Source organism: Leptonychotes weddellii, chromosome X (genome assembly GCF_054177405.1).
Source record: "Leptonychotes weddellii isolate Sample4059 chromosome X, ASM5417740v2, whole genome shotgun sequence".
NCBI classification, from domain to species: Eukaryota; Metazoa; Chordata; class Mammalia; order Carnivora; family Phocidae; genus Leptonychotes; species Leptonychotes weddellii.
In genome coordinates, this window is record NC_138385.1 from 1,361,158 (window position 1) to 1,385,957 (window position 24,800).

Sequence of the window (24,800 nt, forward strand, 5' to 3'; positions counted from 1 at the left end):
CTCGGCACAGAGTTGTCCGTGCCAGGGCCGTGCGGTGTGGTGACTTGCACACCGGGTCTGGTGGCCGCTGGGGGGGCATCTGAGAATGACTTTCCACACTGCCCTACAACCGCCGTTACCCAGATCCAAGGAGACTCACCGGGTGGGAAATGAGCTGGAACCTTTATTAGGGAGAGAGTGAGAGGGGACTAGAGAGGCGGGGGTGGGGGGGGTGGGGGGGTGGGGAAGGAAGGTCCTCTGGCTCCACCCCCTTTCCTTCCTGCCGGGCTCGCTGGGACCTCTGTCTCCGGGGGGCGGGCACTGGCTGGGGTGGAAGCCCACGGCCCCGCCCCACGCCCCGCCCCACGCCCCGGAGCCAGGTCCCCGAGAGCCCCCTCAGCCCCCTCCCCGGAGCTCCCAGGCCCAGCCCGAGGCAGGCAGCGGGCTTTCACAGAGCCTCTAGAAGCCTCTCAGGAGGAAGTGTCCTTGGCCAGGAAGGAGCTGGCAGTGGCGCAGGACTCCTCCTGGGGCCCCGGGCTGGGTGGGGCCCGACTCTGGGCGCAGCAGAGCAGGCTGCGCAGCTCGGAGGACACACTGCTGCTGAAGAAGGCGTAGATCCAGGGGTTGGTACAGCTGTTGAGGCTGGCCAGCAACATAAGCAGCACGAAGGGGGCCTCTGTGGGGGTGGAAGAGTCCGGGCTGGGACTGAGGTTGCCCATGCAGAGGTGCAGTGACCCCATCTGCTCACTAGGGAAGAGCAATCCACGTGAGCCCATGGGTGCTCCCGAGCCCGAGGCTGGAGGCGTCTGGGGGTGAAGGTGTCTATGCGGCCGAGCCTGGCCGGTCCCCCGCAGTCCTAGCCGCGGCCACACGCACCTTCCAGGGGCGCCTTCGGGTCCCACGCTGCCCACAGCTGTACGAGGAAGAAAGGCGCCCAGCACAACACGTAGACAATCACAATCACCAGCGTCATCCTCACGGTCTTGGCCATGGCTGCTGACACCCGGGCCCCCTCACTGGGGCTGCCGGTCCGGTGCCCTCCACGGCCACCCCCAGCCCTCTCTGCCGGCCCCAGCACCAGGCTGGCATGAATCTCTCGGAAGATGAGCACCTGGCAGGCAGCGATGCCCAGGGCAGGTGCCACAAACACCATTAGGGCGATCCAGGTGACGTAGGCTCGGAGGCCCCAGGGCTCAGCAAAGTGGGCCCAGCAGTCAAGGACCCCACTGCCATTTCCCACGTCACGCTGGGCAAAGATGAAAAGCTGGGGCAGGCTGAAAATGAGCGAGAAGGCCCAGGCCACCAGCACCGGCCGGTTCCAGTGAGCTCCACCTCCGTGGCGGTACACCAGCATGGGGTGGCAGATGGCGCGGTGGCGGTCCAGCGTCATGGCCAGGATCATGTAGGAGGAGGCATACATGCCCACCATCTGCAGGTACTTGACTGCCCGGCACAGGGCATCAGGCCCACGGAAGCGGTCCGTGGCATCCCACGCCAGCTGGGGCAGTACTTGGAACAGAGCCACGGCCAGGTCGGCCAGGCACAAGTGACCAATGAAGACGTGCATGGGTGCCCAGCGACCCCGCCGGCCCCGGCGCGCTAGGACCCCCAGCACCAAACCATTGCTCAGGGCCACGGCCACAAAGACTGTGGAGAGCAGGGCTAGCTCCGCCTGGACGAGCAGCGGGTTCCGGGTGTCCAGCAGCTCCTTGCTGCTGTTGCCAGGCAGAATAGGTGGAGAGAGGGTCCAGGGCACAGCTGGGCAGGGGTGGAGGAAGAGGGCCAGGTTAGGGGATGTGCTGGGCACGGGGCCCTGGGCCCAAGGAGGTTCCAGCTGGACAGGCGGAGCCAGTGGTCCGAGCAGCCATCAACCTGGGCCTCCTGCTTCCCTCCAGCCTCCCTTGTCCCGGCTCCCAGCAAAACAGATGGCATTCCCGCCTCACGTGCTGGGGAGGGAAGGGCAGCCCCAGCCCCCAGTGAGCACGCAGGGCCGTGCCCTCCCCTCCCCGCACGGGCAGCCTGGAGAGCAGGGTGAGGGAGGTCTCAGGAAGAGGGGCTTCTTTGCTTCTTCCAACCCCACTCAGCCTACCTGGCTCATCCCAGTGGAGGGATTGGCGGGGGGATGGGTCGGGGCCCCGGGGCTGGAACCTTACCAGAAGTGGTGGATGCCACGAGCATGGTGGGGCCGGGGCAGGTGTCTCGAGCGCCTGGAGGAGACACGGTATCGAGCTCAGCCTCCCATTCGAGGGGTCAGCCACGTTGTCCTAATCTCTAGACAGGGGCCCCTAGAGAGGTGGTGAGGTCTGGCCCCACTGAGCCAGTCACGGACCTCAGGGCCCCCTGTGCTCCTCCCAATCCTGGGCAGGTTAAGATAGAAAGGAGCAGTCATGCAGGTGGATGAACATGTCCTAGGACCCATCTCGGCAGCCCCCGCAAGACCTGAGGCAGACACACAGGCCCGCCTCCCCCAAACACGCAGATGGAGGCCGGGAGAGGTGGCCGTGGGAGGGCAGGGGCTGGGCAGGAGAGGCCAGCATGTCCCCAGGGCCCCTCGAAGCCCCTTACCTGGCTGGGCTCTCTGGGCTCCGGGCAGCTGGGCAGTGGCGGATGCGAAGGTGGCCCAGGAGCTCAGATCTGCTCTCCATCCCCTGCCCCGCCCCAGCCCGGCCTCTGGGAGTGACCTGCCCAGGAGGGGACTTCCTCTCCCTCCCCTCCCCCACGTGCCTCTCCTGGCCTCCTGCCTGTGGCACCGGGAAATAGGCTCCTGGCCTCCTGTGCTGCCTTTCCTGTCCCGGCCCTCCCAGGTCTAGTCCCTAGGAGTCCTCCCCACCCCCCCACTCGTGAGGGCCTGAGCCCTCCTATGCTGGTCCCCAGCTTGGTCTGGCCGTGACCATCAGGCAAGCTTTTCCCCCAACCCCTGCCTGCGCCCGCCCCCCGCAGGGCCCACCTTACCAGAACATCAGGTCCGGCAGGGCTCTGGGAGATCAGGTAGCTCAGCAGCTCCATTTTATAAGTGGGGAAACTGAGGCCAGAGATGGGTGGGGCCGACTGAAGGGCACCCAGCTTTCTCCTGGCACAGCTTGACTCCTTTCTCACACCAGGTTCCTTCTGTCCCTCTTGGGCCCTGGCGAGGAAGGGGTGAGAGCTCATGGAATCCCCAGTACATGAGTGTTGGCTCCTCCTGGGCCTATGAGGGCCTCCTCCGGAGATGAGGGACCGGAAGGGAGGGGGCGGGGCGGGGTCAAGCCAGGGCTTAATGCGCCCCTGTGAGAGCCAGCTTCCTCCCCAGGGTCCTATGGGAGCCAGGGACGCCCCCCCTCCTCCCCCACCTGCACCTACCTGTCTTAGGAGGAGGGGGTGGCTTCAGATCTCTGTCTCTCTGTCTCTGTCTGTGTCTCTGTCTCTCTCACACACAAACAGACACACACAAGAGCCATATGCCTACAAAGGCACACTTGACCCGCTCATGTCCCCGCACACTGTGTGGAGGGTCTGAGAGAGGGGCTTCCCCTCCTGGGGCCTCAGGGCTGGGCTCTCCCTCCTTGTTCTCCTCGGCGTCCAGGACCCCTGCCCCCTCCAGTCCATCCTTTCTGTGTCCTGTCCCAGGAGCCCTCTTTCCAATCCTCTCCTGCTCTTGCCACAGATCCCGGCCTTGCTCAGCCAAGGCCTGCACAGCCCAGCCCAAGGCAGTGGCCCGCATGCCTCCTAGGGCCAGGCTCTGAGCCCAGTTGGCCCTGTTTTCCTGTTTGTCCGTCTTCCCTGATGACCTGCAAGGCTAAAAGCCAAAACAGCTTCCCACTGACCAGGCAAAAGTATAGCCCAGACTAAGGCCTCCTCTTCCTGGCCTGGCGGGGGCGTGGGGGGGGGGGAGGCAGCAGGGGGCGGGGTCTTCCACACTTACTACGTGCACACGTGCCATACATTCACACACACACGTCTTTATAATGTGTTTTGCTGACATCCCATGTCAGAACCCTTCAGCCACACCTCCTAAGAACAAGAACTTTCTCACTTTCCTCCCTGTAACCACACTGCCATTATTAACCTAGAAGCATAGAAACAACTTTTCTACTACTGTCCAGATCAACAAAAATGGTAGAAAGTAGGAGTTCCTGGGCAGGATTCTAGAACAGATTTTTCAAGGGAAAGCTATGAGCCACTGGTAAAAAGTCACACCACACCTGCATCCTTTCTCATGCCCCCACCCCCTCCCGTGCCAGGGACCTAGCCTCGCAGGTGGAATGGGACCTCTCCCATCTGCCCAGGAAACTGAGGCACCTGCGGAGGACACATGTCCTCGCCTGGCGCCTCGACCGCTGTGTGACCTTGCAATTCGGGCTTCAGCTTCTGTCTCTGTAAAATGGGAAGCCAACCCCCAAAGGCTGACGATGGTGACAGGATGGGCAAAGACCTGAAGCCGGCTGGCAATAAGCCCCGGGAAGAGCCTACTTTTGCTACGCAGGGGGCCGCATGGGCAGCTCGAGAGGGAAGCTGAAGGGTCTCTCTGCCCAGATCCCGGCAGAGAGCGACGTGCAGGGCGGAGCCCCTGAGCCGGGAGGCCACTTCCTTGGCCATCGCTATTCCCTGCACTCCTTGTTTCCTGTTGTCGAGCCTGGGGCAAAGATCTTGGGGAAGGCCTCTCCCTCCTCGGTGGTTCTCTCCCGGCTCCAAGAGGCAAGGGTGTGTGGCCACATCCAGACCAGACGTTAAAGCGAGACTGGGCCCACAGCTTGCCCCTGCTAGCCTAAATAGGTGCTGGGGAACTTCAGGAGGAACTGAGAAGCCACCAAGGCCAGAGGGCACGCCAGAGACAGAGGACATGCCAGAGAGGGTCTGGATCCTTCGCAGCTGCTGCATGGGCACTGGGCCAGGTGAGATGCTGGCCCAGGCTGGCTGAGTCCCACCTCCTGCAGTGAGGAGCTGATCAGAGGTGACAGGCCTCAGGCAGGCCCCTGCCCCAGGTCCCCCCCCACCCCGCCCCGGGGCACTAAAGATGGGGCTCAGCAGCAGTTCACGGGAAGAAAGGCTGACTGGCTTATTCACCGTCAAGGCCACGTGAGTCGGCAGAGATGGTACTGGGCAGCCCAGAGCCCCCGTCCTCTCATGAACCGAGAGCAGGGCACTGACCTGGAGGCCACTCCTCCCTGAGACAGGCAGATGGGTAGGGGCCGTGGAGAGGAGAGAGAAGGGATCCCCGAGAGGTGCTTGGGGCATGGCCGAATGCACCCACACTCACCCCGGGGAGCACTGAGAAGCTGGTTCTGAAAGGCCAGAGAAGGGCTTGGCCACGGGGCGGGCCAGTTAGCCTCAGTGGGCCTCAGGCCGGGGGGCAGGACCGAGCAGACACCCCCCCACACCCCATGCCCCCAGGATTACATTTGCAGGAAGGATTTTGTGGGTAGCCAAGGTGTGGGCTTGTGTCTCCCCCAGCCCAGTGTGTGAGTAGAAGAGGACAGGAGGCCTCGGGCCGGGGCACTGAGCCTCCCAGGTGCCAGCCACCAGGGCAGGGGACCAGAGCTGGCGGGACCCGGATCTGCCTGTCTTGCTCTGTCCCTGGCTCTCTGTCATCAGAACCCTTTGCTCCACAAGCAAGTGCTGAGGGGTCTGTGCCCTGCGTGCAGAGGTGGGAAGACCCGGGCCCTGCCCCAAAGAGTGCAGGGTCCTGTGCCGGTCCAGCTGAGAGGGCTGCGCGCGGGGAGGCCACCGCCCAGGGGAGAAATGGTGGGACCCCGTTAGCGGGTTAATGGAACGGAGGGGAAAGACATTTCTCGGGCCCTGAATAAAACCCTGAAGGACCATTTCGGGGATGAGAGAGGAAGAGGAGGCCGCCAGACCCACGGAGAAGGAGCGATAGAGCCAGGAGAGCATCTGGCCAGGAGGCCGGCAGGAGAGATGGGCACGTCCTCACTGCAGATGGCCAACCCCGCGCAGGGCCGGACTGATGAGCGAGGAGCGGATGGAGGGGAGCCTGACGGCAACCGAACACCTAGGAGAGGCTCCAGGGGTCTGCAAGAGTGTTGGGGCGGAGGGTGGGGTCCACTGGGGCAAAAACACATTTAATAAAAACACATGGGACATGCATGGGTCCATGGTGCTAGCAAGACAGGGTGTCCACTCACCTGAGGTCCAAATTCAAGTGAATAGTAATTTTGAAAGTTAGACAAAGCCTGCTTGCCAGTTTCGGGAGGAAAGAGAGTGGTGCTTGGGTTAGGAGCCCCGAAGGCTGGGAGAGGCAGCGTTCCCAGCGGGCACTGGGAGCACCCCTCTTCTGGGCTGAGAACCTGGGGGCATAGAGGGCAAGTGAGCGGTGAGGGCTGTGCCCCCAGATGACCACGAGGTCCTCGTCTGATGGGAAGGCAGCCTGGCCGAGGGCATCTCCTTTCCGGTCAGAGGTAGCCAGGCATGTGGTTGCAAGTGCCCCCGCCACGCACCCCCCCTTCCTCCTGCCAGCCTTCCATTGATGGTGGAGGCTAGGGCCACTTCATCATCGTTCAATGTTTCCACTATTCTGACTGCCGTGACCTAGGCAATGATTTCTCTCCGTGGCTTGGCAGACTTTTTAAAATCAGACTTTTTGGGCGCCTGGGTGGCTCAGTTGGTTAAGCGACTGCCTTGGGCTCAGGTCATGATCCTGGAGTCCCGGGATCGAGTCCCGCATCGGGCTCCCTGCTCGGCAGGGTGCCTGCTTCTCCCTCTGACCCTCCCCCGTCTCATGCTCTCTATCTCTCATTCTCTCTGTCTCAAATAAATAAATAAAAAATAAAATCTTTAAAAAAGAAAAAATAAAATAAAATCAGACTTTTTGAGGTATGATTCATATCCAATAAAATTCACAAATTTTTCTTACACATGTATACAGTGGTGTAACCACCACCATAATCATGATATAGAACATTTGCCTCACTCCAGAAAGTTCTCTCATGGCTCTTTGCCATCTCCTCCCCCTACCTGGAGCCTGGCAACCATGATCTTTCTATCAATATAGATTTGTCTTTTCTAGAATTTTATAAAAATAGAATCATAGAGTATGTAGTATTTTGTGCCTGGCTTCTTTTACTCAGCAGAATGCCTTTGAGTTCACATCTGTTGCTGTGTGTGTTAGGAGTTTGTTCCTCTGTTGTACGGACGGACCACAGATCATTGATTCCATTACTAGTTGAAGAACACGTGGGCTGTTTCTAGTTTGAAGCTGTTATGAATAAGGCTACTCTGAATCTTGAGTACAGGCCTTTGGGTGCGCATGACTTAACTTCTCTAGAGTACGTCCTTAGCGCCGAGACTACTGGGTCAGTCGATGAGAACCTATGGGCCTACTGCTTTGCATCTGTGCCAGCCTGTTTAATTTGAATAGTATTTTATTGGGATCTTATTTTGCATTTTCCTTGTGACTGATGATGGTGAGAATCTTCTCATATATACATATATATTTTTTTAAAGATTTTATTTATTTATCTGACAGAGAGAGAGAGATAGTGAGAGCAGGAACGCAAGCAGGGGGAGTGGGAGAGGGAGAAGCAGGCTTCCCGCCGAGCAGGGAGCCCGACGCGGGGCTTGATCCCAGGACCCCGGGATCATGACCTGAGCCGAAGGCAGACGCTTAACGACTGAGCCACCCAGGCGCCCCGAGAATCTTCTCATATATTTATTTGCCATTTGTATACATTCTTTGGTGAAGTATCTAGTCAAATCTTTTGTCAATTTTTAAAAGTTTTCCCCATTATTGAGTTGTAAGAGTTTTTTTCATTTTTAATATATTTTGGATACTTCTTTAAAAGATACGTTTTGTAAATATTTTCCCCAGTATGTGGCTTGTGTTTTCATTGCACTAACAGTCTCTTTTAAGTTATTTCTACCCCCAAAGTGGGGCTCAAACTCACGAGCCTGAGATCAAGAGTCACATGTTCTACCAATTGAGCCACCCAGGCGCCCGTAACAGTCTCTTTTAAAAAGCAAACTTTCAGGGCACCCAGCCAGTTCAGTCAGTAGAGCATATGACTCTTGATCTTGGGGTTGTAAGTTTGAGCCCCCATTGGGGGTACAGATTACATGAGAAACATTAAAAAAATAAAATCTTGGGGCACGTGGGTGGCTCAGTCGGTTAAGCGTCTGCCTTCGGCTCAGGTTATGATCCCGGGGTCCTGGTATCGAGCCTCTCGCATCGGGCTCCCTGCTCCGCGGGAGGCCTGCTTCTTTCTCTCCCACTCCGCCTGCTTGTGTTCCCTCTCTTGCTGTATCTCTCTTAATTTAAAAAAAAAAAGTGCTTAAAAAAACACATAGATTAGAAAGAAATGTGTTTTTATTCGAGATGACATTATTATCTATGTAAAAAAAATCCTAAGAAATCTACAAAAACCAATAGAACTATTGAGTAGGTTTAGCAAGGTCACAGGATAAACAGTCAATATGCAAATATCAATAGTATTTCTATATACTAGCAACTGACAATCAAATTATGACATTTAAAAGTACCATTGGTTGGGGCACCTAAATGGCTCAGTCAATTGAGCGGCTGACTCTTGATTTCAGCTCAGGTCATGATCTCAGGGTGATGAGACTGAGCTCCGCATTGAGCTTCATGCTCAGCACAGAGTCTGCTTGTCCCTCTACCTGCCCCTGCCCCCACTCATGCGCTCCCTCTCTCTCTCTTTCAAATAAATAAATAAAATCTTTAAAAAAATAAAAATAAAAAAGCATGTGGTTTCACCATTTTTTCGGTTCCTCATTTCCTTACCAGTGTTCCTGTGTGTTGCAAAACTTACATAAATGTATGTGCTTAAGGGCGCCTGGGTGGCTCAGTCGGTTAAGCGACTGCCTTCGGCTCAGGTCATGATCCTGGAGTCCCGGGATCGAGTCCCGCATCGGGCTCCCTGCTCGGCAGGGAGTCTGCTTCTCCCTCTCCCGCTCCCCCCTCTTGTGCTCTCTCTTTCAAATAAATAAAATCTTAAAAAAAAAAAAAAAAGTGTGTGCTTAAAAAAGAAAGAAAGAAAGAAAAGTACCATTGTCAATAGCATCCAAGATATGAAATACTTACAGATAACTTAACATATGCAAAACCTGTATGCCAAAAACTATAAAATACTGCTGAGAGAAATTAAGGAAACTTAAATAAATGGAGAGAAATACCATATTCTTGGGTTGAAAGACTCATTATTGTTAAGATGTATCTATAGATAGATTCACATCTGTATCTATAGATTCAAATATAATAGCAATTAAAGTCTTGGCAGGAGGCGCGCCTGGGTGGCTCAGTTGGTTAAGCATCCGACTCTTGGTTTCGGCTCAGGTCATGATTTCAGGGTTGTGAGATCGAGCCCCACATTGAGCTCCACGCTCAGTGCAGAGTCTGCTCAAGATTCTCTCCTTCCCCCTCCCCCTCTGACCCTCCCTTGCACTCCAGCTCTCTCTCTCTCCCTCTCTAAAATAAATAAATAAAATCTTTAAAATCCTGGCAGGATTTTTTTCCTTTGGTAGAAACTGATAAGCTGATTTTAAGCTTTATGTGAAAATGCAAATTACCTAGACTAACCAAAATGATTTTGAGAAAGACTGTCTCATTTCAGACTTACTATAAATCTACAGTAACTGAGACAGTGTAACACTGGTGTAAGGATAGGTATATAGATCAATGGAACTGAAGTGAGAGTCCAGAAACAGACCCACACATGTGACCCATTTGTGGCAAAGTTGCCAAAGTAATTCAGTGAGGAAAGGACAGTCTTTTGAATACATGGTGTGGGAACAATTGGATATCCACATGCAAAAGAATGAACCTAAACCTTTAACCCATAACATAGAAATATAAACCTTCTAGAATAAATCGTAGGAGCATATCTTTGCGACAGTGGATTAGGCAAAGACTTTTTAGATAGGACACACAAAATACAAACTGTAAAAGAAAAAAAATGGCTAAAATTAGACTTCTTCAAAATTTCTCAAGTTTGCTTTTTATTTTTTCATTTTTTTAAGTAGGCTCCATGCCCAACGTGGGGCTTGAACTCAAAGCCCTGAGATAAAGAGTCATATGCTCTACCCACTGAGCCAGCCGGGTGACCCTAAAGTTTGCTTTCTAAAGATTTTATTATTTATTATTTATTATTTTTATTTTTTAATTTTTAAAAAGATTTTATTTATTTATTTATTTATTTATTTATTTGACAGAGAGAGAGAGAGCACAAGCAGGGGGAGCGGCGGGCAGAGGGAGAAGCAGGCTCCTCGCTGAGCAGGGATTTCGACACGGAACTCGATCCCAGGACCCTGGGAATCATGATCTGAGCTGAAGGCAGATGCTTAACTGGCTGAGCCACCCAGGCGCCCCTCTCTTTCATTTTTGATATTGGTAATTTGTATCTTCTCTCCATTTTTTTCTGATCAGACTGGCTAGAGGTTTATCAATTTCATTAATCTTTTCAAAGACAGCTTTTGGTTTCATATACTTACTATATTGTTTTTCTGTTTTCTATTTCATTGACTTCTGCTTATCTTTATTGTTTTCTTCCATCTACTTACTTTGAATTTAAAATTTGAAAAAAAAATTAATTTGCTCTTCCTTTTCTAGTTTCTTAAAGTGGAAGCTCAGGGGCGCCTGGGTGGCTCAGTCGTTAAGCGTCTGCCTTCGGCTCGGGTCATGATCCCAGGGTCCTGGGATCGAGCCCCGCATCGGGCTCCCTGCTCCGCGGGAGGCCTGCTTCTCCCTCTCCCACTCCCCCTGCTTGTGTTCCTGCTCTCACTGTCTCTCTGTCAAATAAATAAATTAAAAAAAAAATCTTTAAAAAAAAAAAAGTGGAAGCTCAAATAATTGATTTGGGACACTTTTCCTTTCCTAATATAAGCAGTTAATGTTAAACAACTTCCTTTAATCACTTGTTTAATTTTGAATTCCCAAATTTTGATATTTTATGTTTTTTGTTTTATTCAATTAAATAAGATTTTTTTCTAATAGATGAGATATAACTTGTGATTTCTTCTTTGATTCATAGCTTACTTAAAAACATTTTTTCATTTCCAAATATTTGAGAATTTCCTAGATACTGTTTTGTTATTGATTTCTTTTTTTTTTTTTTTAAAGATTTTATTTATTTATTTGAGACAGAGAGAATGAGAGACAGAGAGCATGAGAGGGAGGAGGGTCAGAGGGAGAAGCAGGCTCCCTGCCGAGCAGGGAGCCTAATGCGGGACTCGATCCCGGGACTCCAGGATCATGACCTGAGCCGAAGGCAGTCGCTTAACCAACTGAGCCACCCAGGCGCCCTGTTATTGATTTCTGATTCAACATCAATGTGGTCAGAAATGCTACTTCATAAGATTTTTATCCTTTGTAATTTATTGAACCTTGTTCTACTGCCCAGAATGTAGTCTGTGTTGGTGAAAGTTACATCTACACTTGAGAAGAATGTGTATTTTCTTGTTATTTTCTTGATGTATAAATATCAATTAAGTCACTTTGGTTGATAGTGTTGTTCAAATCTATATTCTTACTAATTTTTTTCCCTCTGTTTTATCAATTATAGAGAATGGGATGTTATAGTCTCCAACTATGTTTGGAGATTTGTCTATTTCTAGAACCCTTGGGTGCTGTAAATTTTTGTTTCATATATTTGGGAGCTTTGTTCTTATTAGGTGCTTACATATTTAAAATGATTATGTCTTTTTGATTGTCCTTTTTCCATTATGAAATGTCCCTCTTTATCTCTGGTAATATTCTTTGTCTTGAATTCTGTTCTGATAGTAATATGTCATAGCAGCTTTCTTATGCGGAGTTTGTGTGATATATCTTTTTCCATCCTTTTACTTTCAACTTGTGTCTTTATGCTAAAAGTATGCTTCTTGTAAATAACATATAGCTATTTTATCTAGCCTGACAGTCTCTGCCTTTTAACTGGTGTGTGGGCAGACTGTGTTTTTCAAAGGTAGCCCCAACAGCATCTCCCATTCTGCTGTTCTGGAACCTTGCCATTTTGCCATCAAAAGGTGGAACTTGGGGCACCTGGCTGGCTCAGTCAGTGGAACATGTGACTCTTGATCTCGGGGTTGTGGGTTCGAGCCCCACATTGGGTGTAGGGATTACTTAAAATCTTAAAAAAGAAAACAAACCCCAGGTAGAAGTTAACCCTCTCTCCTATAATTGGCAGGCTTGTGACTTCTTTGTAATCAACATATTAGGGTATGAGTGATGTTGCTTGATTTCGGAGGCTAGGTCAGAAAATGCAACGCAGCTTCTGCTTTGTTAGCAGGGTAACTTCCAGCCTCTAGCCACCACCTAACCAGTCCAACTTCCCCGAGGCTGCCACGCTATGAAGAAGCCCAAACTAGCCCTCATGGAGAGACCACATGGAAGGGCTCTGAGACACGAAGAGAGAGAGATGCCCAGGCAGCTCTAAGTTGCTCCAGCTCCACACGGTTCCAGCTTCAGCTTCTGTTTGACAGCAACCACTTGAAAGACCCTCCGGCTGGAAGGCCCATTTGAGCCCTTCCCAAATTCTCCTTTTAAAGCATTGTGGACTTGGGGTGCCTGGGTGGTTCTTAACGGTCGGTTAAGTGTCTGATTCTTCGTTTCGGCTCTGATCATGATCTCAGGATCATGAGATCCAGCCTCGCGTCGGGCTCCCTGCTCAGTGCAGTCTACTTAAGTTTCTCTCTCCCTCTCCCTCTGCTCCTCCCCCACCATGTGCTTTCTCTCTCTCTAAATTAAATGAATCAATCTTTTTAAAAAATTGTGGACTTGTGATCTATTGTGTCTGGGGATTTTTTTCAGTTCTACCTCACCCTTAGACTTTAGTGGATCCATGAAAATGTGCCTCAGGAGCATGTCTTTCAGGTCCTCAGTGTAGGACTCAGGGAGCCTGGAAGGTTTCTGTCAGTCCTCCTACCCTGCCTTAAGACTTCAGCAGACCCAGTATTTCTCTCAGCTCTTCTGCCCTTCCCCTGCCACCAACTGTCACTGGAAGGTCTGGAGTGGGGTTTCTCTCGGTTCTCCTGTCCTGCATTCAGACTTCAGCACCCCTAGCACATCAGTACCTCAGCCCACCTACACTGCCTCCAAACTTTCTTGGTGAAGTCCATGGAGAAGAGTTGGTGGGTGAATGCAAACTCTTTGTGTCTGAGGCCCCTAGGGAGTCAAAATGTCATGCCATCCCATATGTGACCTTTAAAAATGTGTTAATAGTTCCTGTTTTCTTACACGAGTCTATGGCAGCCTCCTCTTGTTGTTGCTGCTGCCGCCAAGGATAGAAGAGCCAAGGTCTTTTTCCTAGGAAGCGCCTGCAGTTGTAGATTTTGGCCCACTTTTTGTGACAACTTCAGCTCCCTGACAGGCTCAAAAGAAAAAAAAATCTGTGCTTTTGTAGGTTATCCTCCTTCTAATAGCTAGGAATGGAAGTGATGTTGTCTTGCAACTTTCTGTATCCTAGGCAGCAGCAAAAGATCCATCTTACTGACTTTCAAATTTATCCTACCACAGAAAGTTCTTGTTTATTCTTTGAATCTTCCTTTTTAGAGCACCCTGTTCTTCTTTCATGAATAGTCACACTCTATTATCTCCCTGAGGAAATGAAGGAGTTTTTAAGAAAACTCCTTAAGGAATTTTAAGAAAATACTTCCCTCATGGTCCTGTTTCCCGCAAATTGTTATCCTCTTCATTTTGATCTCCGTCTTTTATGCTTTCACGCTAAAGGCTTTCTCGGATGTCTAGTGATCCTCGCTTGTCGTCTCATATTTAAGAATGTGTGTTGGAAGCGGTGGCCTTCATTGTAGGGTGATGTACCTGAGCCGTTTTAGTGGAGAATCCCAATGTTACTCTCTTTGTTGTGTTTTTCTGAAGATGTGAAGTAGGGGACTGCTTATTGGGGGGCGGGAGTCGGGGGCAGGAAACATCAGCTTCCTGAGTGCCGAAGCTGGTCCCCATGAGACGCCGCCTTCCACCTGCGGGGGGCGCGTACGCAGCGCTGCACGTTGCAGTAGATGAGTGGGCATGGTGAGGGCTCAGGCTGGGGCGGGGGGGGGCTCTGCCGGAGGATGAGGAGAGTTCAGAGGTCACCAACAGCGAGAGTCCTAAGTGTACAAGCTGCCCCACCCACAGCCCCCAGACCACCTGCCGAGGCTAAGACCCAGGGTACCCCCAGTGATGGCTCGGCTCAGCGAGAACAGACCGCAGTGCCCAATCTGCCGGGCCCGGATGCCCAGCAGCCCCTCAGTGCAAGAGCCTGACTGAGCCAGACAGAGCAATCCAGGAAAGAGCACAAGGAGGAAGCAGCAGGGCCTTTCATGACTCCCCAAAGTTCCCCTCCACCACTTTTGTTTCTTTCTATTCATTAGAAATGAGTCCTCAAGGGGCGCCTGAGGGGCGCAGTCGGTCAAGCATCCGATTCTTGATTTCAGCTCAGGTCAAGATCTCAGGGTCAGGAGATGGAGCCCTGCATAGGGCTCTGCGCTCAGCGGGGAGTCTGCTTGAGATCTTCTCTCTCCCTCTGCCCCTCCCCCCACTCTCTCTCGCTCTCAAATAAATAAATAAATCTTAAAAAAAAAAAAGAAATGAGTCATCAAGTCCAGCCCACACTCAAGAGGAGGAAAGGAGGCACCACCTCTGGAAGCAAGGAACATCAAAGGATTTGTGGCCATAGGTTAAAACCACCAGAGCAGAGATTTGATTAACTTTAGGCTTTATTAAAAATGCACATTAGGGGCGCCTGGGTGGCTCAGTCATTAAGCGTCTGCCTTCGGCTCAGGTCATGGTCCCAGGGTCCTGGGATCGAGCCCCACATCGGGCTCCCTGCTCTGCAGGAAGCCTGCTTCTCCCTCTCCCACTCCCCCTGCTTGTGTTCCGTCTCTCGCTGTGTCTCTCTCTGTCAAAAAAAAAAAAAAATCTTTAAAAAAAAAAAAAAGCACATTAAAGGGCGCCTGGGTGGCTCAGTCTTTAAGTGTCTGCCTTTGGCTCAGGTCATGATCCCGGGATCCTGGGATCGAGCCCCGCATCGGGCTCCCTGCTCGGCGGGGAGCCTCCTTCTCCCTCTCCCACTCGCCCTGCTTGTGTTCCCTCTCTCGCTGTGTCTCTCTCTGTCAAATAAATAAATACAAATCTTTAAAAAAAAAAAAAGAATGCACATTAAAATAGCTAGAGTAACTACTAAAAAAATTCATACAGCGCTTCTAGGGGCGCCTGGGTGGCTTAGTCGTTGGGCGTCTGCCTTCGGCTCAGGTCATGGTCCCAGGGTCCTGGGCTCAAGCCCCGCATCGGGCTCCCTGCTCAGTGGGGAGTCTGCTTCTCCCTCTCCCACTCCCCCCACTTGTGTTCCTGCTCTCGCTGTGTCTCTCTCTGTCAAATAGATAAATAAAATCTTTAAAAAAAAAAATTCATACAGCGCTTCTAAACAGAAAGGAAAATGAAACAAGAACACAAATTCAATCTATCTAAATGATGACCAAGAGCAGAGGGAATGGTTGGAACCTCCCTTTTTTTCTTAAGATTTTATTTATCCATTTGTCAGACAGCGAGCACAAGCAGGGGGAAGGGGCAGGCAGAGAGAAAGGGAGAAGCAGGCTCCCCACTGAGCAAGGAGCCCGATGCGGAACTTGATCCCAGGACCCCGGGATCATGACCTGAGCCCAAGGCAGACGCTCAACCCACTGAGGCACCCAGGCGTCCCTGGGACCTCCTTTTAATGTGCCTTTGAACTTCCTGCCCAAGTGTGGCATTTCCCAGACTGCGCATGGCCAGCCAGGCTCTGGGAGGCAAGTTGGATTTTGGCAGTTAGGCGCACTCACCTGAAATTTGGAAGGCTGAAGGAAGAGGAGAGCACCTTTCTGTTACGCAGAGCTGTTCTTCTGCTCGGTGTCAAGGCCGAGGAAGCATGGGGCTTCGGCATCAGCCTTCCACTTGGCAGCAGTGATTTCCTAGTCCTAGCTGGCTGATCCCTGACTCAGGGCTGAGGGTTATCTTCTTGAACCCAACATTTGCCCTGGTGGCCGCCTATTTCCCCCCCCTTGCTGATGGTGACAGAGGCAGCAGCTCCTTAGGGGAACTGGTTTTGAGCTGTGGACCCCGCCCAGAACACAGCCTTCAGGGCCCCTCCAGGGGCTGTGTTTGTGACTCCCTTTCTTATGCTTACAAAATCCCTTTCTGCGACCTGCCCTGAACTTTTGCTGATAGGAGGTGGGGGCGGAGAAAGAGAAATTTGGAAAGCAAGGCAGATAGAAAGCACTTAACAAGCCGGCAAGAACAAATCCAAACACGTAGCAAACACCACCAACATAATCAACTCAACCCTACAGGTAAAAAACAACGGTAGAAAAAGGCACCCTATAACCCAGCAATCTCACTCCTTGGTCGGTACAGAAATGAGAACACGCTGACACCAAACCTGTATGTTAATGCTTAGAGCACTCTATTCATCATGGCCCAAAGCTGGAAAGGACCCAACGGGTGTGTGGCTAAACAAACCGGGATCTCAGCAAACACTGGCGTTCTACTCAGAAATAAAAAGGAACGGGGGCGCCTGGGTGGCTCAGTCGTTGGGCGTCTGCCTTCGGCTCGGGTCATGATCCCAGGGTCCTGGGATCGAGTCCCACATCGGGCTCCCTGCTCGGCGGGAAGCCTGCTTCTCCCTCTCCCACTCCCCCTGCTTGTGTTCCTGCTCTCGCTATCTCTCTCTCTGTCAAATAAATAAATAAAATCTTAAAAATAATAATAAAAAAAATAAAAAGGAACGAACTTCGGACATGCACAGCAATATGGATGAATCTCAAAAACTATCCTGAGCAACAGAAGCCGGACGAAAGACTATACACTGCCCCATTCTGTCTGTAGTAAATCCTAGCAAAGACTGCAGACCAGTAGGGGCCAGGGACCAGGGCTTGAGGGAGTGCTTGACTTCAAAAGGGTATGAGGGAATTGGGGGAGGTGATGGAAATGTTCTATATCTTGCTTTTCGTGATGGTTACAAGACATTTATCAAAAATCATTGAGCTGTACACCTCAAAAGGGCAAATTTAACTGTATGTAAATTATACTTCAATAAAGCTGATTTGAAAAAAGGCAAGGATTGTTAGGCTGGATGAAACCAAACCAAAACCCAGCTCTGTGCTGTTTTAAGAGATACACCTGAGACAGGAAGACATAGAAAACCTGAAAGAGAAAGCTATGTCAGACTCATCAGTCCACCCTGTTAACCGGCTGGTTCCACCGCCTTCAGTGACCCCATTCCCTCATCACATGGCCTTTGTCCTGTGTGGGGGTGGGGGTGGGGGGTCCGGCCAGACTCTGGGTGGCTGTCCAGGGCCAGTTTACTGCACCCAAGATGGCTGTGAGGAGCTCTGGTCTGTCCTCTCTTATTCCTGCTCTTCCTGACGTTGGCCCCTCCATCTTGGCACACCGAAGTGGGAGAATGGGCTTTTTAGTCAAATAGAAGCCAGTGCAAATCCCAGCTCTGCCATTTGACCTTGGGTAAGTCACTTGACCTGCCTGAACCTCAGTTTCCTCGTCTGTGAAATGGAGGCAACAATGGCGCCCATTTCATAGTGATGGGCTGAGGAGTAGGTGAGCAGCTGCATGTGGGGTGCCCAGCACGGCCCCTCCTGGCTGCAGGACGGCCTCCCTGGACCTCATGTTCCTCACTGGAGAGTGAGGATAACAGAACCTTCATCATAGGGTCATGTGTGGATGCAGTGATCTAGCAAAGAAAAAGAGACCCTTTCTAGTTATGCTCCCTGGGCACATTCCTTGAGCTCTTGGGACTTTAGTCTCCTCACCTGTAATACGGGCTAATAATGACTGACCTCCCTGGATTGCTGCGCTCAGTAAATGTGCTTATCCATGAACCGCGCTCCAGAACAATGGCAGGCCCATGGGAGGGCTCAATAAACGTGATTTAGCGTCATAACAGGAATGAATCTTAGTGTAATCAAGGAGGCTGAACCCATCACTATGCACTCAGGGGCAGCATACTGACTGGGCTCTGTCCTCTTCACTCCTGTTACTGCTATCACCGTGATCAGCATCAAACCCTATATTCCCGAAAGGAGTAAAGGGTCTGTGGAGTTGGGGCTGGAGGAAGAGGCTGGGAACTTGGGCGCCTGGGTGGCTCAGTTGGTTAAGCGACTGCCTTCGGCTCAGGTCATGATCCCAGGGTCCCGGGATCGAGTCCCGCATCGGGCTCCCTGCTCTGCGGGGAGCCTGCTTCTCCCTCTCCCACTCCCCCTGCTTGTGTTCCCTCTCTCGCTGTGTCTCTCTCTGTCAAATAAATAAATAAAATCTTAAAAAAAAAAAAAAAAGAGGCTGGGAACTTTATCGGGGTGAGTGGGGAGGCAGAGGTGGCTGGAGAGGGAGCAGGCAGGAAGCAGATAGCAGCCCAGGGCCCCCTGGAAACCCCCCTTCTTGGGCGCCCAGGACCGCCCTCCATTCCGAGCTCTGGGCCTACTCTGGGTCCGCTAGAACCAAACGGGGGCGGGGAGGGGGTCCGCACTGGCAACCCTGGGGGGCAGGGTGGAGCTCCCTTGGCTCTTCCGCTTCTCCAGCCCTCCACCTTCACTCAGGAGCCTATCCTCCTCAACGAGTCTCCTTCTAAAGACCCCTAGAAACATCGCATCCAGACCCTCACTGAGGGCAGGACTCCGAGCCTTGCCTTGCAGGGCACCTGGAAGCCGGCACTTCGGTCAGTGGGGTGGGAACTCCAGGTAGGATGCCCGGGCCCCTCCCACGTGGGCCTCCTGCATGGCTTGGAGGGTCTCGAGAGGCTGAGTCGAAGGCCCCGGAATGCTTCATTGGGCAACAGGCATGCTCATAAAAATACCATGGCCACCAGGGCTGCAATCTGCCATCTGGGCCCTAGGCCTTCCTTGCCCTGCGGCCGGCTCGGCTCACTCCGGAATTGCTGCGCCCTCCGCCTCCCATCGGAGGTCACGGCCGGGGCCTGGGGGGGCGCTGGGGAGGAGCTCCCTCCCAGGCTTCCAGTGCTAGACTGCCGGAGAGAGTGGGGCCTCTGGGAAAGGTCGAGATGGGGCCAATCCTCACGACAAAGAAATAAAACGCTGGCCTGAGAAAGCTGGCAGGGAGTTGGAGGAAGATCTAGGAATTGAGAGTGGCAGCTCCAGGGGCTCCCTCTCCGTGACCTCCTCGCCCCTGGGCTCTGGGCCGCCCGCATCCCTGGAGCGTCTTTGGTGGGCTGAAGTCGAGGCCCGCGCCCTACCGGACCCGATGCCTAGGATGGGAGGGATTCGGGGGAGACCCCGGGGACTTGGGAGTCTTGTCCCTGGGTGGGGGAGCGTCCAAACACCCCCACGACCAGGGCGCGGCCGGGACTGCGTTGCGTGTGGGTGCCCTTCGCTCGCCAGCGCCCCGGTCGCCCTGGCTGTTTCCCCACCCGACTCCTCCCTCCACCGCCCAGCCCCGCGCCCCGGGGGCACCCTAGCCCCGCCATTCCTGCACCCTGAACCGACACTGCGGCGGGGGTGCCGCGGTGCGGGGGCGCTCAGAGGCCAGGGACTTCGGGGCTGCCGGCGCAGGTCTGGCGAGATTTGGCGGCGGGGGTCGCACTGAGCTCCCGCAGGGGGCCACAGGCGACTCCCGGCCGGCGCTGGGCTCCCGCAGCCGGGGTCCGCGGAGAAGGGGGGCGAGGGCGCGGCGGGGCGGGGCGGCCGGCGGGGGAGGTGATCTCACTCCCTCCTCCCCCGCCTCCCCTGCGCTCCCCTCCCCCTCCCCTGCGCGCACGCCCGCCCCGCCCCGCCCCGCCGCTGCCTCCGCAGCATCGGCATCGCAGACGCGCTCGGGCAGCGGGTCCGAGGCCGGCGTGCGCGGAGGCTTGGGCGGGCAGCCCGAGCGGCAGCCGCAGCTCAGGTAAGCCGGGCAGGCCTGCCCTCGCGCCCCGGCTGCGGCTGCGACGCCCCCGGCCCCCTGGCTCAGCCCTGCCCGGGGTCGGGGGGACGAGAGCCAGGAGCGCCGCACAGCCCTGCCCGCAGTTGCGGGGGGGGCCTCGCTGGAGCCCCACGCAGGCCAGGCACCGGGCTTCGGGCCCCACGGACAGGAGCCGGGCGGGGGGAAGGAGACCGGGGGCCGGAGCCCGACAGGTGAGGGGTACCTGGGCGACGCCCAGAATGCCGATCGGGAGAGGGACACTACGCCGGGAGTCAGGCAGGGCCTGTGCGGGCAGGTGGGGGCTGAAGTTGGCACATCCCTACGCGTGTGCGCGTGTGTGAGAAAGGGAGCGCGATGGGGGGCCGAGTGACCCCCCCATCGGCCGCCTTGGGGTGTGGCCCTGGGCGTGGCTGCCCCTCTTCCCCAGCCGAGGGCTCCCTTTGGCTGAAAATCCCGCCGCCTGCGTTGTAGGGCTTGGCCTAGGCTGCCCCTGCCATGGGGGGAGGGGTGGGGACAGGACTGGGCGCTGCCTGGCCCTCCGCCCCAAGGCCGCGTTGGGGGGGGGCGAAGGGGGGCTTTGTTCTCCTCCCTCTTCTTTCCAAACCCCAGCCTGGACTTCCCGGGGCTCCCCTGCAAGCCTGCACCAGGACGGGGGTCTCCTCCTGCGGAGGCGCAGGGTGTGTCTGGAGCCTCAGGTTCTGCAGGCTGTCGTGGCCAGGAAAGGGTGCATTGTGGGAGGTCAGCCTGGGCGCCTACCGATGTGCGGTAGTGCACAGGGGTGTAGAGTGTGGGTCTGTCGGGTAGAGGTGAGGGAGGGAGGGTCTCAGTGGCTCAGGGCCAGGGATTCTGGAAAGCGAGATGCTCAGGGCGCTGTCACTACCCACCTCACGTCTTTTGCCCGTTGCCGGTCTCTGTCTCTGTTCAGCTAAGGGAGGGGCCTGCAATGCCTCTTTCCCCCTCCCTAGGGCAGACTTTTGGGATCTCTTGGTTGGCAGGGGTTGCAAAGGAGCACCTAATACAACCCGGTGCCCCCTACAGGGATCTGGAGCCCCGCTCATCACTGCCTGTCTTAGGGAGGCAAGCCCCGGGGCCATCTGCCAGCCCCAAGGAGTTGGAGGCCTGACACCCCCCCCCCAAGGAGGTGCCCTGCTTCCAGTTAACTCCACCCAAAGGGTAGGGGCTTCTGGGCAGCCCAGTGTCATCTCTGCTGACTCACGTGGCCCTGACAGTGAATAAGCCAGTCAGCCTTTCTTCCCATGAACTGCTGCCGAGCCTCATCTTTCTTGTCCCTTGTTGGGGGGGCTGGGGCAGGGTCCTGTCTGGGACCTCTTACTCCTGACCAGCTCCTTGCCACAGGTGGTGGGACTCCGTCTGGCCCAGCTTCTCGCACCCAGGCAGCACCCACACGTGCACCCACGGGCTCCCCAGCCTTCAGGGGCTCTTGGCCATCTGTGGCCACAAGGCAAGTTGGTGTCAGGGCTGAGACCGGGAATGTCCTGTGGCTCCTAGTCTGCATTCTGGTCTCTCTTTCCCTTCATACTTATTTGTGTCCGCGCATATGCGATCCTAGAGGTAATGCAGCTTCATCGTGGTACCCTTGAAATATCCAGAAAAGAACAAAAGAAATTAAGGATTGCCAGTGATCCGATCACCGCTCAGCACACCTCAGCCTCAGTCTCCCTGGTTTGCTACCACCCGCTCCCCAGAGGCTCCTCCCCCAGTGCCCAGCCCTCAGCCCCCCTGCAGAGCACCGAGTGGGTGCACAGCGCCCCGAGGCGGCAGGGGCCCCTTTCTGCACAGTGATGAGCTCCTCCCTGCCCCGGAGCCCGGCGGCCCATGGTGTGGGCAGTCATTTGCTGGGCAGCTGCTCACTGCCAAGTGCCCACCTGGGCCAGGCTCCGTGCTACCAATGGAAAAGCCAGTAACAAACCTGACCGACACCGCCTTTGTCCTCCAAGGGAATGAATTGGTTTTCTTTTTTCCTTTGTGACTCTCTGAAGGGAAAAGGGAAGCAAGGCATGATGAAGGGCCTCGTCTGAGGTCTACTCCAGCGGCTGTTCCATTAGCCTCTTCCGGCTGCCGGGGCGGGTGTCTTCCATGGCGCGCACTTGGGCAAACTGGCTGGGGAAGATGGAGGAGGCGGCCCCACGTGCCATACCTGCCATTTCCCAGCCCAGTGACTTGGGCCCCCCAGTCCCTTCCCTGCTTTGAGTCTCAGCCCTCTTGGCTAGCACATGAGGGCACAGACTCGTTCATCTCCAAGGTCCCTCTCGAGACGGTCTCTGGTGCCGCTCTAAATGGCTGCAGCCGGAAAGAACGTCTCAGGGCCCCCCTGCGGGCAGTGGGGGCTGCGTGGCCTTGCAGAGCAGCCCGGCCAGGCCCTGCCAGTCATGACCCGCAGTGCCAGGCCAGCCCCCAGGAGAGCCAGGGCAAAGGTGGTGAGAGCTTTTCCAGGACCCCCTTCTTGGGCAAAAGATCGAACAGTTCCGGGGTGAAGGGGGTGGGTTTCTAGGGTTGTCCTGGGCTTGGGGAGGGCATGCCCTAGGGGAGAATGGAGTAGAGATGGAGGTCCTGTGCAGAGGTTGACCAAGAGGCTCCCCTCTGCAGGTGTGAGGTGGGGAGATAACACGCAGAGTGCAGTCCCAGGGGCCCCGCCCCAGCCTGTGATTCAGACAATGGGGGACGCAGGGGGTCTGATCCTTCCCTTTAGGGTCCCAAGCAGGCGCTGTTTTGGCCCTGCCTGCTCCTCGAACAAGATCGATCTGGACGGCTGTGTTTGGGTCCCTGGGTGGGGCCCCGCTGGGATGGGCCCTCAGCAGGTCCTGCCCTCCAGTCTTTCACCCTCCTGCTTGCTCTGACCTGGCCCATCCTGACCGCCTCCCTTCTTCTGCTTCCCCTGCCCACCCCCTTGCTCTCTCCTTGCCAGCCGCCCAGCTCTCCATGCCCCCCCCCTCAAAGGCATCGCCTTTCTCCTCCCCACTCAGCTGAGTTTTGCTGTGGGGAGTGCACTGCTTCCCTCCTCCCTTCCCCTGCCTCTGCCTGCCCCACCCTTCCCCCTTGGTGCCCTGGGCTTAGTCTCTTTGCTTCCCCTTTTGTCTACTGTCCCCCGCTCCTCCCCTGCCCCATTCCCAATTGCCCTGAGCTTGGCTCCAGCTCTGAGCCTCAGCCCCGGGGTGACTGCTCTGCTGCCCCAGCACTCTTCCAGTGGGCTCCACGCCTTGGGGTTGGGCCCAGACTGCCTGGAGGGGCCTCATCTGACCTGGACAGTGGACAGGAGGCGTCTGCTGGCCACCAGCCAGAGGACTGGGGGACAGGCCGTTAGCAAGGCCAGTCTGCGTTCTCCCTAGATATCAACAGGATCTCTGTGGCCTCCTAAAGGCAATGGTCAGAGAGGGGGCCAGGGTCCCTCTGCAGGGGAAGGGTCTGGACTGCTGGCCTTTTGGGAAGCTTTTCTTTGTCCAGTGCCCCCCACCCAGGGCCTCAGGAGCTTGCCTGGGCCCTCCGTGTTCTCCTTAGGTCATGAAGCCGCAGGGGGAGCATCCAGCCACTGTCCTGCTGGCGCCAGCCTCTGGCCCTAAACCCATCAGGGATGGCTTTGTCAGCCTTGGATTGGGTGGGGCAGGAGGTGACAGAGTCCTGGGCTTTGTGCGTTCAGCCAAGGGGGCCTCTGAGCCTGTCCATCGTGATGTCAGGCTGATTGAGGAGCTTGAAGGCAGGAGATGAGTCTCCAGGAGCCCCTCCCTCAGCTCTCCGGTCTAGAGCATTCGGAGAGGGCAGCCAGGCTGGACATTTGCCTGGGGGCGGTGTTGGACATGGGTGTGTGTGCAGCTTCCAGGATTCCTCTTTGCATGTGTGGGGATCCTATATCTGGTTGCATGTGTGCGTCTGTCTGTTCGTGAGAGAGCGTGGGCACACAGATCCCTCTGGGCCCGAATGGGTCCCCTCAGATGCCGGGAAGGGGCGGGGCTGATGGTGGGGGCAGCATGACACGCATGATATGGGGCTTCCCGTTGTGTGTGGGGGGGGTGCCCTCTGACCCCTCCCCTGGCCTCCTGCGTTCATGCCTTAGGAATGCTGAGGCCCTGGGGACAACAGAGACTCCATTGTCCACCCCAGGCTTCCTGTGCCCCCGCTGCTCTTTAGCCCTTTGGGAGTGGGGAGCCCTGAGGGGGCTGGAGGGGTCTGGCAGTCTCTGAGCCATTTTTAGGCGCCTCCTGCCCGTCCCCCACCCCGTTCCGTGGGCCAGGTGTCCCAGGACTGGCAGATCGGAGCAGACAGCTGGGGCTTCTTGCCTCTCCTCTTTGCCTGGCACCTTCCCTGCACTGCCTGCCGGCTCTTCCCTCGGGTTCTAGAGGCAGGCCCTGCCAGCCCATAGCAATGTGATGTACATTGTGCTCTCTAGCCTGGCCCCCAAAGCCCCTTCTAGTGCCAGCTTCATTTCTTAGGTGTGTGTATGGGAGTGTATTCTGGTCTTTTCTTAGCCCACTTTCCAGAGCTGAAGGGAGGGCTTAGAGGGGGTAAAGAGGGGCAGCTTTTAGGCCGTGGGCCTCAGTTTCCCCAACTGTGCACGGGAAACTTGGCTACAGCACTGGCATTCTAGGGGTCTGGGAGGCTGGGCCTCAGTTTCCCCTTCTGCACGGCTGTCCCCAAGCCTAATAGGGAAAGGAATTTGCCTTCTCTTGGATGGTGTCCTTGGATGGGGCATCATGTAAAGCCCAAGGCCTAGGGATGGGATGGTTTCTGCTGTGTGCTGAGGAGTGATATGGGTCACATCCTACTTCCACGTGGCCTGCTCCCAAGATTTCCCTCCCTGCCCCCCACATTTGCCTGCCATCTGCCTAGCAAATAAGCCCTTCCCTAGGGGGCAGGATGGCTTGGAGGCCATCCTTGTCCAGGGCCCTGGCCCCCTGGGAAAGCAAGCAGGTACACATGTTGGGATGCCGGGTGCCTGCCTGAGAGGTGAGCTGCCTGGGGGGGGGGG

General features: G+C 55.1%; 2 protein-coding genes and 1 long non-coding RNA gene across 8 annotated transcripts in view; 1 reads left to right on the top strand and 2 right to left on the bottom strand.

Annotated features, from left to right (window-relative positions):
• Positions 1-148: 148 nt before the first annotated feature.
• AVPR2 (arginine vasopressin receptor 2) lies at positions 149-3,810 on the bottom strand. Of its 5 annotated transcripts, none has more exons than XM_031035756.2 (5): positions 3,319-3,810; positions 2,932-3,103; positions 2,133-2,186; positions 856-1,737; positions 149-726 (listed from the first exon to the last, which is right to left on the bottom strand). In XM_031035756.2, the coding sequence occupies exons 3-5, from the start codon at positions 2,155-2,157 to the stop codon at positions 428-430; spliced, it is 1,206 nt and encodes a 401-aa protein (XP_030891616.1). In that variant the 5' UTR covers positions 2,158-2,186; positions 2,932-3,103; positions 3,319-3,810; the 3' UTR covers positions 149-427. The 5 variants fall into 5 exon arrangements, with proteins under 5 accessions (XP_030891616.1, XP_081664177.1, XP_081664176.1 ...); XM_081808051.1 differs by having other exon boundaries at positions 149-653; positions 854-1,737; XM_081808050.1 differs by having other exon boundaries at positions 2,069-2,186.
• Positions 3,811-14,616: 10,806 nt separating this feature from the next.
• LOC145715856 (uncharacterized) lies at positions 14,617-16,213 on the bottom strand. The gene is made up of 2 exons (XR_014141468.1): positions 15,736-16,213; positions 14,617-14,816 (listed from the first exon to the last, which is right to left on the bottom strand). It is a non-coding gene; the product is annotated as an uncharacterized LOC145715856 (long non-coding RNA).
• Positions 16,214-19,712: 3,499 nt separating this feature from the next.
• L1CAM (L1 cell adhesion molecule) overlaps positions 19,713-24,800 on the top strand; it is a 23,304-nt gene continuing 18,216 nt past the window's right edge. The window contains exon 1 of one of the 2 annotated variants that reach the window (XM_081808054.1): positions 19,713-19,801. The gene's annotated coding sequence lies outside the window, so the exon portion shown is untranslated. The remainder of the gene's footprint in view (positions 19,802-24,800) is intronic. The other variant, XM_081808055.1, reaches the window with a different exon arrangement.

Excerpts from the sequence above, each read along its gene's own strand:
- AVPR2 (XM_081808049.1), bottom strand. The coding sequence starts at position 3,129 with ATGAGCTCTCACCCCTTCCTCGCCAGGGCCCAAGAGGGACAGAAGGAA. Across the intron at positions 2,187-2,931 it reads CTGCCGGACCTGATGTTCTG|GCGCTCGAGACACCTGCCCC; the intron begins GTAAGGTGGGCC and ends TGTCTCCTCCAG. Across the intron at positions 656-855 it reads CCCGAAGGCGCCCCTGGAAG|AGGCCCCCTTCGTGCTGCTT; the intron begins GTGCGTGTGGCC and ends CCACCCCCACAG.